This window comes from Hemicordylus capensis, chromosome 1 (assembly GCF_027244095.1).
Source record: "Hemicordylus capensis ecotype Gifberg chromosome 1, rHemCap1.1.pri, whole genome shotgun sequence".
Lineage (NCBI taxonomy): Eukaryota > Metazoa > Chordata > Lepidosauria > Squamata > Cordylidae > Hemicordylus > Hemicordylus capensis.
In genome coordinates this window covers 34,509,095-34,521,348 of record NC_069657.1, presented here as the reverse complement: position 1 = coordinate 34,521,348, position 12,254 = coordinate 34,509,095, and the positions used below count along the sequence as shown (strand labels likewise).

General features: G+C 44.4%; 1 protein-coding gene across 4 annotated transcripts in view; it reads right to left on the bottom strand.

The window, feature by feature from the left end:
- The window catches only part of TRIP11 (thyroid hormone receptor interactor 11), an 86,160-nt gene that overhangs the window by 69,492 nt on the left and 4,414 nt on the right, over window positions 1-12,254 (bottom strand). For all 4 annotated transcript variants that reach the window (XR_008307970.1, XM_053252909.1, XM_053252910.1 and 1 more), the window contains exons 2-4: window positions 5,714-5,790; window positions 5,357-5,467; window positions 43-321 (exon numbers count right to left, since the gene is read on the bottom strand). Coding sequence is in view for 3 of the 4 variants with exons in the window: in XM_053252909.1 (XP_053108884.1) it covers window positions 43-321; window positions 5,357-5,467; window positions 5,714-5,790 (467 nt within the window). In the remaining variant the exon portion in view is untranslated. The remainder of the gene's footprint in view (window positions 1-42; window positions 322-5,356; window positions 5,468-5,713; window positions 5,791-12,254) is intronic.

The following is a 12,254-nucleotide window of genomic DNA, read 5'->3' as shown; positions in this document are numbered from 1 at the left end:
AAAGTGTGTTTTAAAATCAATGCATTGGTTAAACAGACTCACCTGTGCACTCTTCTTCCAGTGGTCAACTTCAGATTCAAGCCTAGAAACTTCATTGGACAATCTGTTTATTTCTTGCTGGGACCAGATTATATCTCCAAAGTCCATATCATCTCCTTGAAAATTGGAAGAACCATGTCTGACCACAGGGACAAAGGAAGCTGATGTAGTGGTTGATGGCAAGACAGCAGCTCCTAACTGTGCTGACTGAGCAGCTGACTGCACCTTCTGCAGCTGCTCCTGCAGTGCATTCTGTCTAGCTTTAAGATGGCTGATCTCCACCTAAATATACGGAATACAGCATAAAATTTTAGTTTGGAGGAACACGTAATCTCAGAAGACGATAAGATTTTACTTAGTGCCTTACAAATATGATATATTTACATAACTACTAAAAGTGTTCTTATTGGATATACAAAAGCCAAAAAAACTTTGGTGATTGTATTAATAATGTTTAAAGGTTTTATGTTTAACTCAATGGCAGGGCTGCTCAACTTAGGTCCCCCAGCTGCTTTTGAAGTACAACTCCCATAATCCCCAGTGGCCAACAGCCAGGGATTATGGTAATTGTAGGCCAACATCTGCAAGAGGGCCGCCACAGCCCTGCTCAGTGGCAACCAGAGGTATAATTTGGGCTTATACAAATGATTTTTTTAACCAGAAGCTTTGCAATAACTCATTCAACAAGTCAATTATTTATTAGTGTTATGACCTACAGCAGCAGCCTGATTTCATGAGCCTCCCAAAGCAACTCACCAGCTTTGTGGTTGGTGGGTGTGGGAGACAGTTACTTTTCTTTTCATTTGTCACAGCTGTGTCTTTAACAGCATTCCAAGCAGCAGCTGCTCCTGCTCACCATCTCTTTGCCTCAAGGATGCAGCAGGAAATGGCCCTGCATTCCACTTTAGAGCAATTTTAGGCTAGAAGCCCAGCAGAGGAGAGAGAGAGCCCATCCACCTCCAACCCAGTGCTGCCTGGGGTGAGAGACCAGGTGGGTGCTGTGGGATCCTTCTGCTGTTGGCTGCCTGCTCCTGCTTCCCCTGTGGGGAGTGTGTGTAGGACTGGGACCAGCTCCTGGGTGACTCAGCAGTTCCTCGGGTCACCTGCTCAGCTTTGGGCTCTATAGGAACGCTGCCTGTGGCAGCGGGGGCAACACCAAAGGGGGTCGCCACTTCAGGGGATAACAAGGGTGAGGGCCAGGCTGTTTGGCTCAAGATGCCTCGTGGGTGTGTAAAGGGTTAGGGGCTGGACCTTTGAGGGTGGGGCTGAGGGCTGGGTTGTGCCAAGCCTTTTGCAGGTATGTGTTTGGGCTCTCTTGAGTGGGATGGTGCTGTAGGTGCGCCCAGTAGTTCTGGGGTGGCTATTACTGTAGTGGTGGGGAATAGAAGAATTGGCACTGGCAGAGCAGCTGGTCATTACAGGGGAAGGGAAATCAGTAATTTAGTAATTGTTTCCACTTCCAACTGCTTTGTCAACTCTCAGGCCTCGGGGAGCAGCTCCAATGACCCACAGAGGCTGGCCATGCTCATCAGCAATGCCAGGTTGGTTCAGAATAAAACCGAAATTGTCCACGATTTGATCGTGGATGAGAGAGCCGATCTGGCATGTATAACTGAGACCTGGTTGGAGGAGGAGAGTGGTCCAGTGTGGGCTCAGCTTCTCCCACCAGGTTACTCAGTTATGGAGCAGGCTAGGGGAAGTAGGTGGGGGTTGTGGAGTGGGGGTGGTGGAGTGGGGGTGGTCCATAAGAATACCATTTCCCTTACCAATGGTTAGGCAATGGTTAGACCATTCTTAAAGAAGCCTTCCCTGGACCCCTTAGCGATGGAGAGTTAAAGGCCAATCTCCAATCTCCCTTGGTTGGGCAAGGTGATTGAGAAGGTGGTGGCCGACCAGCTCAGGCAGTCTTGGAGGAAACTGATTATCTAGACCCATTTCAAACTGGCTTTAGCAATAGCAATAGCAATAGCACTTACATTTATATACCGCTTTATAGCCGGAGCTCTCTAAGCGGTTTACAATGATTTAGCATATTGCCCCCAACATTCTGGGTACTCATTTTACCGACCTCGGAAGGATGGAAGGCTGAGTCAACCTTGAGCCCCTGGTCAGGATCGAACTTATAACCTTCTGGTTACAGGGCAGCAGTTTTACCACTGCGCCACCAGGGGCTCTTTAGAGATGGCTATGGGGTTGAGACAGCCTTGGTTGGCCTAATGGATTACCTTTACCGGGGAACTGACAGAGGGAGTATGACTCTGCTGGTTCTTCTGGATCTCTTGGCAGAGTTCGATACCATCGACCATGGTATACTTCTGGATCACCTGGGGGAGTTGGGGATAGGGGGCACTACTTTGCAGTGGTTCGGCTCCGATCTCTCGGGTAGATGCCAGATGGTGGAGCTTGGTGACAGTTGCTCCTCAAAATGGGAGCAGTTATATGGAGTCCCTCAGGGCTCCATTCTGTCACCAATGCTTTTCAATATCTACATGAAACCTCTGGGTGCGATCATCAGGAGATTTGGTGCTGGGTGTTAACAGTATGCTGATGATACCCAAATCTATTTCTCCTTTTCATCTTCAAGAAACTGCACTCATTCTCTAAATGCCTGCCTACCGGCAGTAATGGGCTAAATGAGGGATAACAAATTCAAGCTAAATCCAAGCAAGATGGAGGTGCTCATTGCGGGGGCTCAGAATCTGAGGGGTGAGTTAGATCTTCTGGTGCTGGATGGGGTTACCCTGCCCCGGAAGGAGCAGGTGCGCAGCTTGGGAATACCCTTAGACCCAGGTCTCACCCTGCTATCTCAGGTGGAGGCCATGGCCAGGAGTGCTTTCTATCAGCTTTAGCTGATTCCACAGCTGTGCCCATTCCTTGAAGAGGATGACCTCAAAACAGTGGTGCATCAGCTGGTGACCTCCCGACTTGACTAGTGCAATGCGCTTTACGTTCATGCTGCCTTTGTACGTAGTTCTGAAATTTTAATTAGTTCAAAATGCAGCAGCCAGACTGGTCTCTGGGACAACCTGGAAAGACCATATTATGCCTGTCCTGAAACAGTTACACTGGCTCTCAATATATTTCCGGGCAAAATACAAAGTACTGGTTATTACCTTTAAAACCCTGAATGGATTAGATCAGAGTTATCTTAGAGAGCCCCTTCTTCTGCATGATCCCCACCGTACTTTAGGGTCATCTGAGGAGGTCCGTCTCCAGTTACCACCGATTCTTCTGGTGGCGACTCAGAGGCGGGCCTTCTCTGTCGCTGCTCCTGGGCTGTGGAATGTACTCCTGGCAGAAATTCGTAATTTGAGTTCATTACTGTCTTTCAGAAGACAGTCTGTTTGGCCTTGACTTCCAGGGTTTTTAAACTACTGTAGACTGTTTTAAATGGTTGCCCTGGTTTTCCAGGGTTTTTAGCTGTTTGCATGTTTAATTGGTTTTATTCTGTTTTTATAGTTCTGATTTTCATTGTTAACTGGTTTTAATTATTTTTATCCAGTTGTAAACCGCCCTGAGCCATTTTGGAAGGGCGGTATATAAATCGAATAAATAAATAAATAAATTTCTTGTCTCATTCTCGACTTAAAGATGGGGCTTATCAGTTGTCATTTTTTAATTGCCTAGAATGGGGCAGGACATGACCCTACAGCATGATGCAAGGCAATTTCCTGCCTCATTCTTGGCGCAAAGAGATGATGAGTGGCAGCAACCAGCCCCTGGTATGTTCTCAGTGCTATTTAAACCACCCCGATTAAAGATCCCCCTCATTAATTCATACACATACCTCACTCTTCCAAGTAAAGTTCCAGGTCGCCAATGGCAACAGGGTGAACTACAGGCACTGTACTGACACATTTTTCACACAGGCCCAGTTCAGACCTTTGCCTGGCCTGTAGATCTTATTCCTGTGGTGGTGAAGATGGCACATGCATCCCTGTTCAACATGTTTATAATATAATGTGCTCCATGTCAATGCCCACTTGCACAGTGAACTGAACAGTGCAATTAACCCCGCCACCGGCCATACCTCAAAAGGAAAGGGAATAAAATTGATTGCCTTCTATGTGCAACTTGCTATGTTTATTATTTTCACCGGGTTGTATCCAAAGGTTTCTTTCTTGTGTGAGCAGAAGGATCTCTTCCCCTCAAGGCAGCCCCCACAATTTCCATCAATTTTCCCTCCTACTGCAAGTCCCCTTACATTGTTCTGGAGCAGTGATTCTCAAACTTGGGTCCTCAGGTGTTATTGGACTTCAACTCCCATAATCCCCAACCAAAGGCCACTGAGGCTGGGGATTATGGGAGTTGAAGTCCAATAACACCTGAGGACCCAAGTTTGAGAATCCCTGTTCTGGAGTGTCTTTAACCCTCAAGAGTGGATTTTGTGAGATCATAGAGGACTGCAATGGTGAGGAAGGGATGGGAAGGCCATACTGTGAGAGACTTTGGATATAACAGGTTTTTTTTCATCGTTTAAGATTTTACTTTGTAGCCACTCTGAAGTGGTTTTTTTCCACTGAAGGTTAGGACAGAAACTGGTAAAATAAATAATTAAATGTCATGATGATGGAGTGTGTGCCTATCCACATGGGAACAGGTCATTTGGTTTGGGTAAACATTTGTACAAGGCCCTGATCTACAGGAGCAGATAATAATTAGGACAAACCTAAAACAATGTTCACATTATATTTTTATGCTTCAATCCCCTAGTATAATGCCAGCAATTTTACCGAAGCAATCTCAAGAGAACTGGGGGGGGAATTGTTCCTGTTCTGAATACCTCCATATTACCATGTTCCATAGGCTACCTTGTATTTCAGCAGAAATGTAAATAGAACACTCCTAAGCTATAACTTGTATATAGATCCTAAGCAACTTGTAGGAAAATTACAAATAGACTTGAAGTTACAGTATATAGATCCCATGAATAAATACTGATCCTACATTTCAATTAAAAAAATGGGGAGGGGGCTTCTGGTGGAGAGCCCCTGGTGGCGCAGTGGTAAAACTGCCGCCCTGTAACCAGAAGGTTACAAGTTCGATCCTGACCAGGGGCTCAAGGTTGACTCAGCCTTCCATCCTTCCGAGGTCGGTAAAATGAGTACCCAGAATGTTGGGGGGCAATATGCTAAATCATTGTAAACTGCTTAGAGAGCTCCGGCTATAGAGCGGTATATAAATGTAAGTGCTATTGCTATTGCTACTATTGCTATTCTGACAGTTTTAGGCTTTAGTTTTCCTGACACATTACAGATACAATAAATAAATCCAGTATACATCTACATTGTTCAACATTCTCTGTATCACTTTTTACCTCTTTCTGCTGCAGCTGATTCCGATATTCTGCAGACTGTTGCTTTATTTGAAGCTCTGCTGCTTCATGCTTTTCTTCCAAATCATTACAAACTTTCCTCAGCCTCTCATTCTAGGGAAGAAGTAAAGTGAATCTTTAAATAAAGAACTCTAAATCCAGTTTAATTTATTTATTTAAAATATTTATATCCCACCCCTCCAGTAAACTAATGCTCAGGGCAGCTCACAACATTAAACGATTAATCCAATTGTATACTGAAAATATTCCAAGTAGTCCAAACTATGAAAGAGCAGAAAAGTACAGTTTTTCAATATGCCCCATCCCCACCGCCCCAGACTAAATTTTGTAACCTCTTACCTCTGATCTCAGTGTTGCATGAATATTTTCTACGTCTCTCAGATTAGAGTTAGATACTGAGAAATCTGTTGCAGCACCTAAAAAAGATGGAGAGGTGGACATCAATTAAACAAACACACATTCTCACAACAGTGTTCTATACATACATATGCAGGAAACTACTTTACACCAAGTCAGACCACCGCTCCATCTAGCTCAGTATTGGCTACACTGACTGGCTCTCCAGTACCATACCACTGAGCTACAGTCCCTCTGCATGATACAGACAGGACACAGTCTGTTTCTGAATGAGTTTTGTGGCAACTTATGAAGAAATGGCAACCCAAGATAAATTTTAAAATATGCTCAGGTTGATTTAATACTACAGTATTAGCATTATGTGCAAATACTTTTAAAAGTACATTTACAAACGTCAATTTGAGAATTCATATTTTGTGTCTTCAAAATGAAAATTTCTAATGATCCGTATTCTGCAGATTTATCTGAACATGACGTGCTACCAGAGGGCCTTTTTTAGGGCAAGACATGACATGCTAGCTTTAGCAGTGCTCTTGGGGAGGTTTCTGGGGATCCCCAGGGAGGATAGATTATGCCCATGTGGTATGGGGGAAGTCGAATCCATCCAACGCTGTCCATTATATAGAGATTTAAGATGCTCCTTATTAACTCCTCTTCTGATACCCTTCCCAGGCTGTTCAGGAGACTTTTATGTTTCTTCTCGCAGATAGAATTTTAGATGTCACCTTTAAGGTGGACAAATTTTGTTCTATTGCAGTATTGTTACGGCAGCGAGTTTTTCTTGATTAATTTTATAAATTTTATTGATTATTTATCTGCGGATACTTATGCACACTACATATTTCCTTCTTCCAACTGTATTTTCCTATGCTATGAGATGTTCTATTTATGTCATGTTATGCTGACCTTGGGTCGTAAATAAAGAATTCTATTCAGTGTCTCCAAAAACAATTAGGAAGGCTGACCCAGCTAAAATTGGTTTTCCTCTACAAAAGACTGGCAGGCTATCTTGTTTCACAACCTTTCTGAATAGGATAAAACACTGCACATTTTTAAATAGTAAATAGCAGTACAGACACATACACCTTTTTGCTCCTAACGCACACAAACTTGTTTGTTTGTGATGGTTAATCCCCCACATGATTATTTATTTATGTGCCTTTATTTATAACCCACCCCTCCAGTACACTACTGCTCGGGCTGGCTCACAACATTAATAAAAAGATACAATGTAAATAAAACTAAAAGTTAAACAAGTTAAGTTAAAATACCAGCCTAGAACCACATTTAAAATTGCATTTTTTAAAAATTCAAATTAAAAGTTATTTAAAAAGCGAAAAACTGAGAACTAAAGAACCTACCAGATATAAGCAGCAGATAAAACATTTTAAAGCGTCTTTTAAAAGTTTGGTGTTTAATTGTTGTTGTTTTTAAAAGACACTGAGGGAGGGAGCATGGCAGAGCTTTTCAGGGGGGTGTTCCAAAGCCGAGGGGCCACAGCCCAAAAGGCCTTGTCTCTGGTCCCCGCCAACCGGATCTTTGTTAGTGATGGGGCCAAGAGTAGAGCCTGAAATGCTGAGCAGAAGGCCCTGGAAGTTTCATATGGGCCTGGGCCCTATCCATCCCCAGCACAGCATCCCTCCGGTGGCTGTTGCTGGTGTCTATCTTATATTTCTTTTTTTAGATTCTGAGCCCCTTGGAGGACAAGGAGCCATTTTAAATACTTGTTTATATCTATGAAAACCACTTAGGGGACTTCTGTTGAAAAGCGGCATACAAATATTCATCGTATTCGTAAATAGGTTATTTGTTAAAGGGATAAAGGGAAGCCCGTTTACATCCCCTCCCCGTCCCCCACAATGTCCATCAAGTCCTGTAATTTTGTCAAGTGTCCATTATAAGGCTCCTACATTTTTGGCTCCTAGAGTCAAAGCAGGTCTTGGCAAGTTTTCTTTAACAATGGTCATTCTTATAGAAGTTTAAATTTGAAAATATTAGATTCAGTAAAGTCACCACATATTTTAAATTCAAACCTGGGTACTAAAAACTACTGTACATTCCTAAAGAGAGAATGTCCTAAGAGGTCATGTAGCAAAGCAGCTGAATGTATCTGTTGCAATGTTCTATTGGAAGAACAGATAATCCCTAGAATCCTACTAGTGCTGCACTTAATTGACCAGTGACCACAGTAAACCTGAACTCGACAATTGCACTTTGCCTTCTGAGTGTACACTATGAAAAAATGTAATCTTGAATGAGGTAACATGTCTTGTGGTAGCAAACAGGAGAGCTGGTCTTGTGGTAGCAAGCATGACTTGTCCCCTTAGCTAAGCAGGGTCAACCCTAGTTGCATATGAATGGGAGACTAGAAGTGTGAGAACTGTGAGATATTCCCCTCAGGGGATGGAACCACTCTGGGAAGAGCAAAAGGTTTCAAGTTCCCTTCCTGGCTTCTCCAAGATAGGACTGAGAGAGATTCCTGCCTGCAACCTTGGAGAAGCCGCTGCCAGTCTGTGAAGACAATACTGAGCTAGACAGACCAATGGTCTGACTCAGTATATGGCAGCTTCCTATGTTCCTATGTTGTTGTTTTAACATGTCTGTTTCAAACTCATAATTCTGATACTAAGGCAATAGCCAGTGAGCCAGGTCTCATGATAGGCGAGACCCGGTTTGGGGCGGTAAGGGAGTTATGGGCGGCTGAATCGGCCGCCCACATGATTGCCGGTTCTGTGACGGAACTGGTGGAGGCTGGGGGGAGCGGGGGCCAATTGGCCCCCACAAGCTCCAGCATGCCCTATGCAATTGCGCTGAAAAGTATAAGCATGCATATGTATTCAGTACTTGGTTTGGGCCCCTTTTGCAGCAATTACTGCCTCAATGCGGCGTGACATGGATGCTATCAGCCTGTGGCACTGATGAGGTATTATGGAAGACCAGGATGCTTCATTAGCGGCCTTCAGCAATTCTGCATTGTTTGGTCTCATGTCTCTCATCCTTCTCTTGGCAATGCCCCATAGATTCTCTATGGGGTCAGGTCAGGAGAATTTGCTGGCCAATCAAGCACAGTACACTGTATACTTTTCAGAGGTCCGATATTGTTCTATTCTTCAATTCTTGTCTTCTTGGTTCCATGTAATATTCTAATTTTCTGAGATTGTGGATTTGGGGTTTTCATGAGCTGTACGCCATGATCATCACAATTATAACAAATTAAGGCTTGACTTATCTCGCTTTGCATGTAATGCGTCTGTCTCATATATCAGTTTCACCTTTTAATTTGCATTACTGAAATTAATGGACTTTTGCACGATATTCTAATTTTCCCAGTTTCACCTGTACACTGAAAAGCACACACATGATTCTGCAAGGAAGAAGTTCAGTACAAACTTTTTACATGGCTTTCTGTCAACACCCAGATGACTTTGATTTGGCATGCCACTCAGCTGACTGGTCAAATATTCCATGAAGTCAAGAATGCCACTAAGTAGGTGGCGGCTTATCTTTTTAATTTCAACATGGTATAATTTGTTATCAAGTACAGGAGTTATGGCTACTTGTACCCTAACCCTGCAGGGGTTGGGGCAAACCTAGTACCAAAGCATAGCTTCTCCTACTGGCCACCTGTGTAACTGCAAGCATCTCCAAACAGGAACATAGCCAGTCATCAGTGGCAGAGGACACTGCCTAGTATCACCCATGACTCCATCCTGTTTGCTGCAAGAACTAGGTAAACAATACTGGTGATGCTTGAATAACTGGGCTGCTGCCTACCTAGTACGATTGCCGATAGAATTTGATTTTTATTTTATTTATTTAACCTATTTTTATACTGCCCAAAACTTATATCTCTGGGTGGTTTACAAGAAGAAACAACAGAAAAGTTAAAACCTCAGTTAAAACAAATAAATAACAAAAATTAAAAACACTGGTTAAAATAAATGACAGCAAAAAGTCAATATATTACAACAATTTAAAATTTTAAAACAATGTTAACATTGTGAAAACTATTGAAACAGTTTTTAATTAAAAGCCTGGGTGAACAGATGTGTCTTTAAAGATGGGGAGGCTCTTATTTCAGCAGGGAGCGCGTTTCAAAGCTTTGGGGCAGCAGCGGAGATGGCCCATCCCCAAGCAGCCACAAGACGAGCTGGTGGCAAATGCAGACGGACATTTCCTGATGATCTCAATGGGTGGTGGAATTCATGACGAAAAAGATGTTCTCTTAAATACCCAGGGCCCAAGCCGTTTAGGGCTTTATAGGTTATAATCAGCACCTTGTATTTTGCCCAGAAACTTATCAGCAGCCAGTGTAGATCTTTCAGTACGGGAGTAATATGGTCTCTCCGAGATGACCCGGAGACCAAGCTGGTTGCTGCATTCTGAACCACCTGTAGTTTCCGAACTACATACAAAGGCAACCCCACATAGAGCACATTGCAGTAATCCAGTTTGGAGGTTACCAGCATACGTACCACTATTCTGAGGCTCAAGAAACGGACGCAGCTGGCGTATCAGCCAAAGCTGATAGAAGGCACTTCTGGCCACCACCTCAACCTGGGACGCCAGGGAGAGGCTTGGATCCAGAAGCACCCCCCAAAAGATTAGCTGTTCCTTCCGGGGAAGTGTGACCCCATCCAGAACAGGCAGATCAAAACTCATCTCCCAAGTTTCGACCCGCATAATGAGTACCTCTGACTTATCTGCATTCAGCCTCAGTTTGTTATCCCTCATCCAGACCATCACTGTCTCCAGGCAGGCATTTAGGGAGTTTATGCCTTCTCCTGATGATGTTGACATGGAGAAACAGATTTGGGTGTCATCAGCATACTGATAGCAGCCTACACCAAATTACCTGATGATCTCTCCTAGAGGTTTCATGTAGATGTTAAACAACATCAGAGACAATACGGAGCCCTAAGGCACACCATAAAAAAGTTCAGATTTTGAAGAACAGCAGTCTCCGACACTAAGTGGAACCTGCCCGAAAGGTAGGAGTGGAACCACTAAAAAGCAGTGCCCCCCACCACACTCCCAACCCCCTCAGACACTCCTAAAGGATACTATGGTAGATAGTATCGAAGGCAGCTGAGAGGTCCAAAAGGACCAACAGAGTAACACTTCCTCTGTCAATTCCCAATTGGAGATCATCCATCAGGCTGACCAAGGCAGTCTCCACCCCACAGCCCGCCTGAAAACCAGTTTGAAATGGGTCTAGATAATCTGTTTCCTCCAAGACTGTATGGGGCTGGGAGGCCACCACCCTCTCAATTACCTCGCCCAGCTGCAGAAGGTTGGAGACAGGCCTGTCGTTAACTCAGTTCGGAGGGATCCAAGGTAGGCTTCCTCAGAAGTAGTCTAATAATTGCCTCCTTAAGACATAGAGGCATCCTGCCATCCCTCAGAGAAGCATTTATGATCTCTACCAGGCCTTCTACAACAACTCCCGACAGATAGTATAAGCCATGTTGTGCAAGGGTCAAGAGAACAGGTGGTAGGCCGCACTGCTCCAAGCAGCCCGTCCATGTCCTCAGGAGTTACAAACTGGGACTGATCCAACCTAACCACACAAGAGGAGTCACTGGACACCTCCCCATCAGACACTGAAGTAATTGTGGAGACTGAGTCTAAGTCGGCCCAAATACAAGAGATTCCCCTCACAAAGAATTCATTAAACATGTCACAGTGGGTAATCAATGGTTCCAGATTCTGATTCAAAGGAGGAGGGGCACATACTGGCCCTCTCACAACCCTGAACAACTCCGCCAGCAGTGAACTTACAGATGTAATACAGGCAGAAAAGAATCGCTTCTTTGCCTCATGTATTGCCTGAGCATAGATCTTCAAATGTACTCTATGTTGCAATCTGTCAGATTCGTCGAGTCTTTCTCCACTTGTGCTCTAGTCGTCTACCTCACCACTTCAGCCCCCATATACCAAGGGGCCAATTCTGAAGCGAGTTGGCAAGGATGCTTAGTAGCAATCATGTCTACTACGCATACTACATGGTGAGTTTGCTGTTCTAGTTCTCTGCAAGAGCATCAACAGGATCTCCAGCAGAGCCAACACTAAATCCCTCCAAAGCTTCTTGGAATCCGATTGTATCCAATAGCCTTCTTGGGCGGACCATCCTAATAGGCCCTTCAGCCCTGCAAAGGTGGGAAGTGATTGTGAGTCCAACCTTAACCAGATGGTTGTCTGTCCATGACAATGGGGAAATCTCAGGAGTCCCCACCCATGGAACACCACCCTGATCATAGTGAAAGACCAAATCAAGCGTGTGACCAGCAATGTGCGTCGATCCCAAGACCACTTGGGATAGGCCCACAGTTGTCATGACCGCTACGAACTCCTGAGTGGCCCTGGACAGACTGGTCCCGAAATAAACATTGGAGTCCCCCAGCACCACAAGCCTGGAGACTCCAACATCAAGTACGTGACCAAGTCCGTCAGCTCAGTTAGGGACTCTGTTGAGCAGCGGGGCAATCGGTACACCAACAAAAATCCCAATCTATCCCTGGTC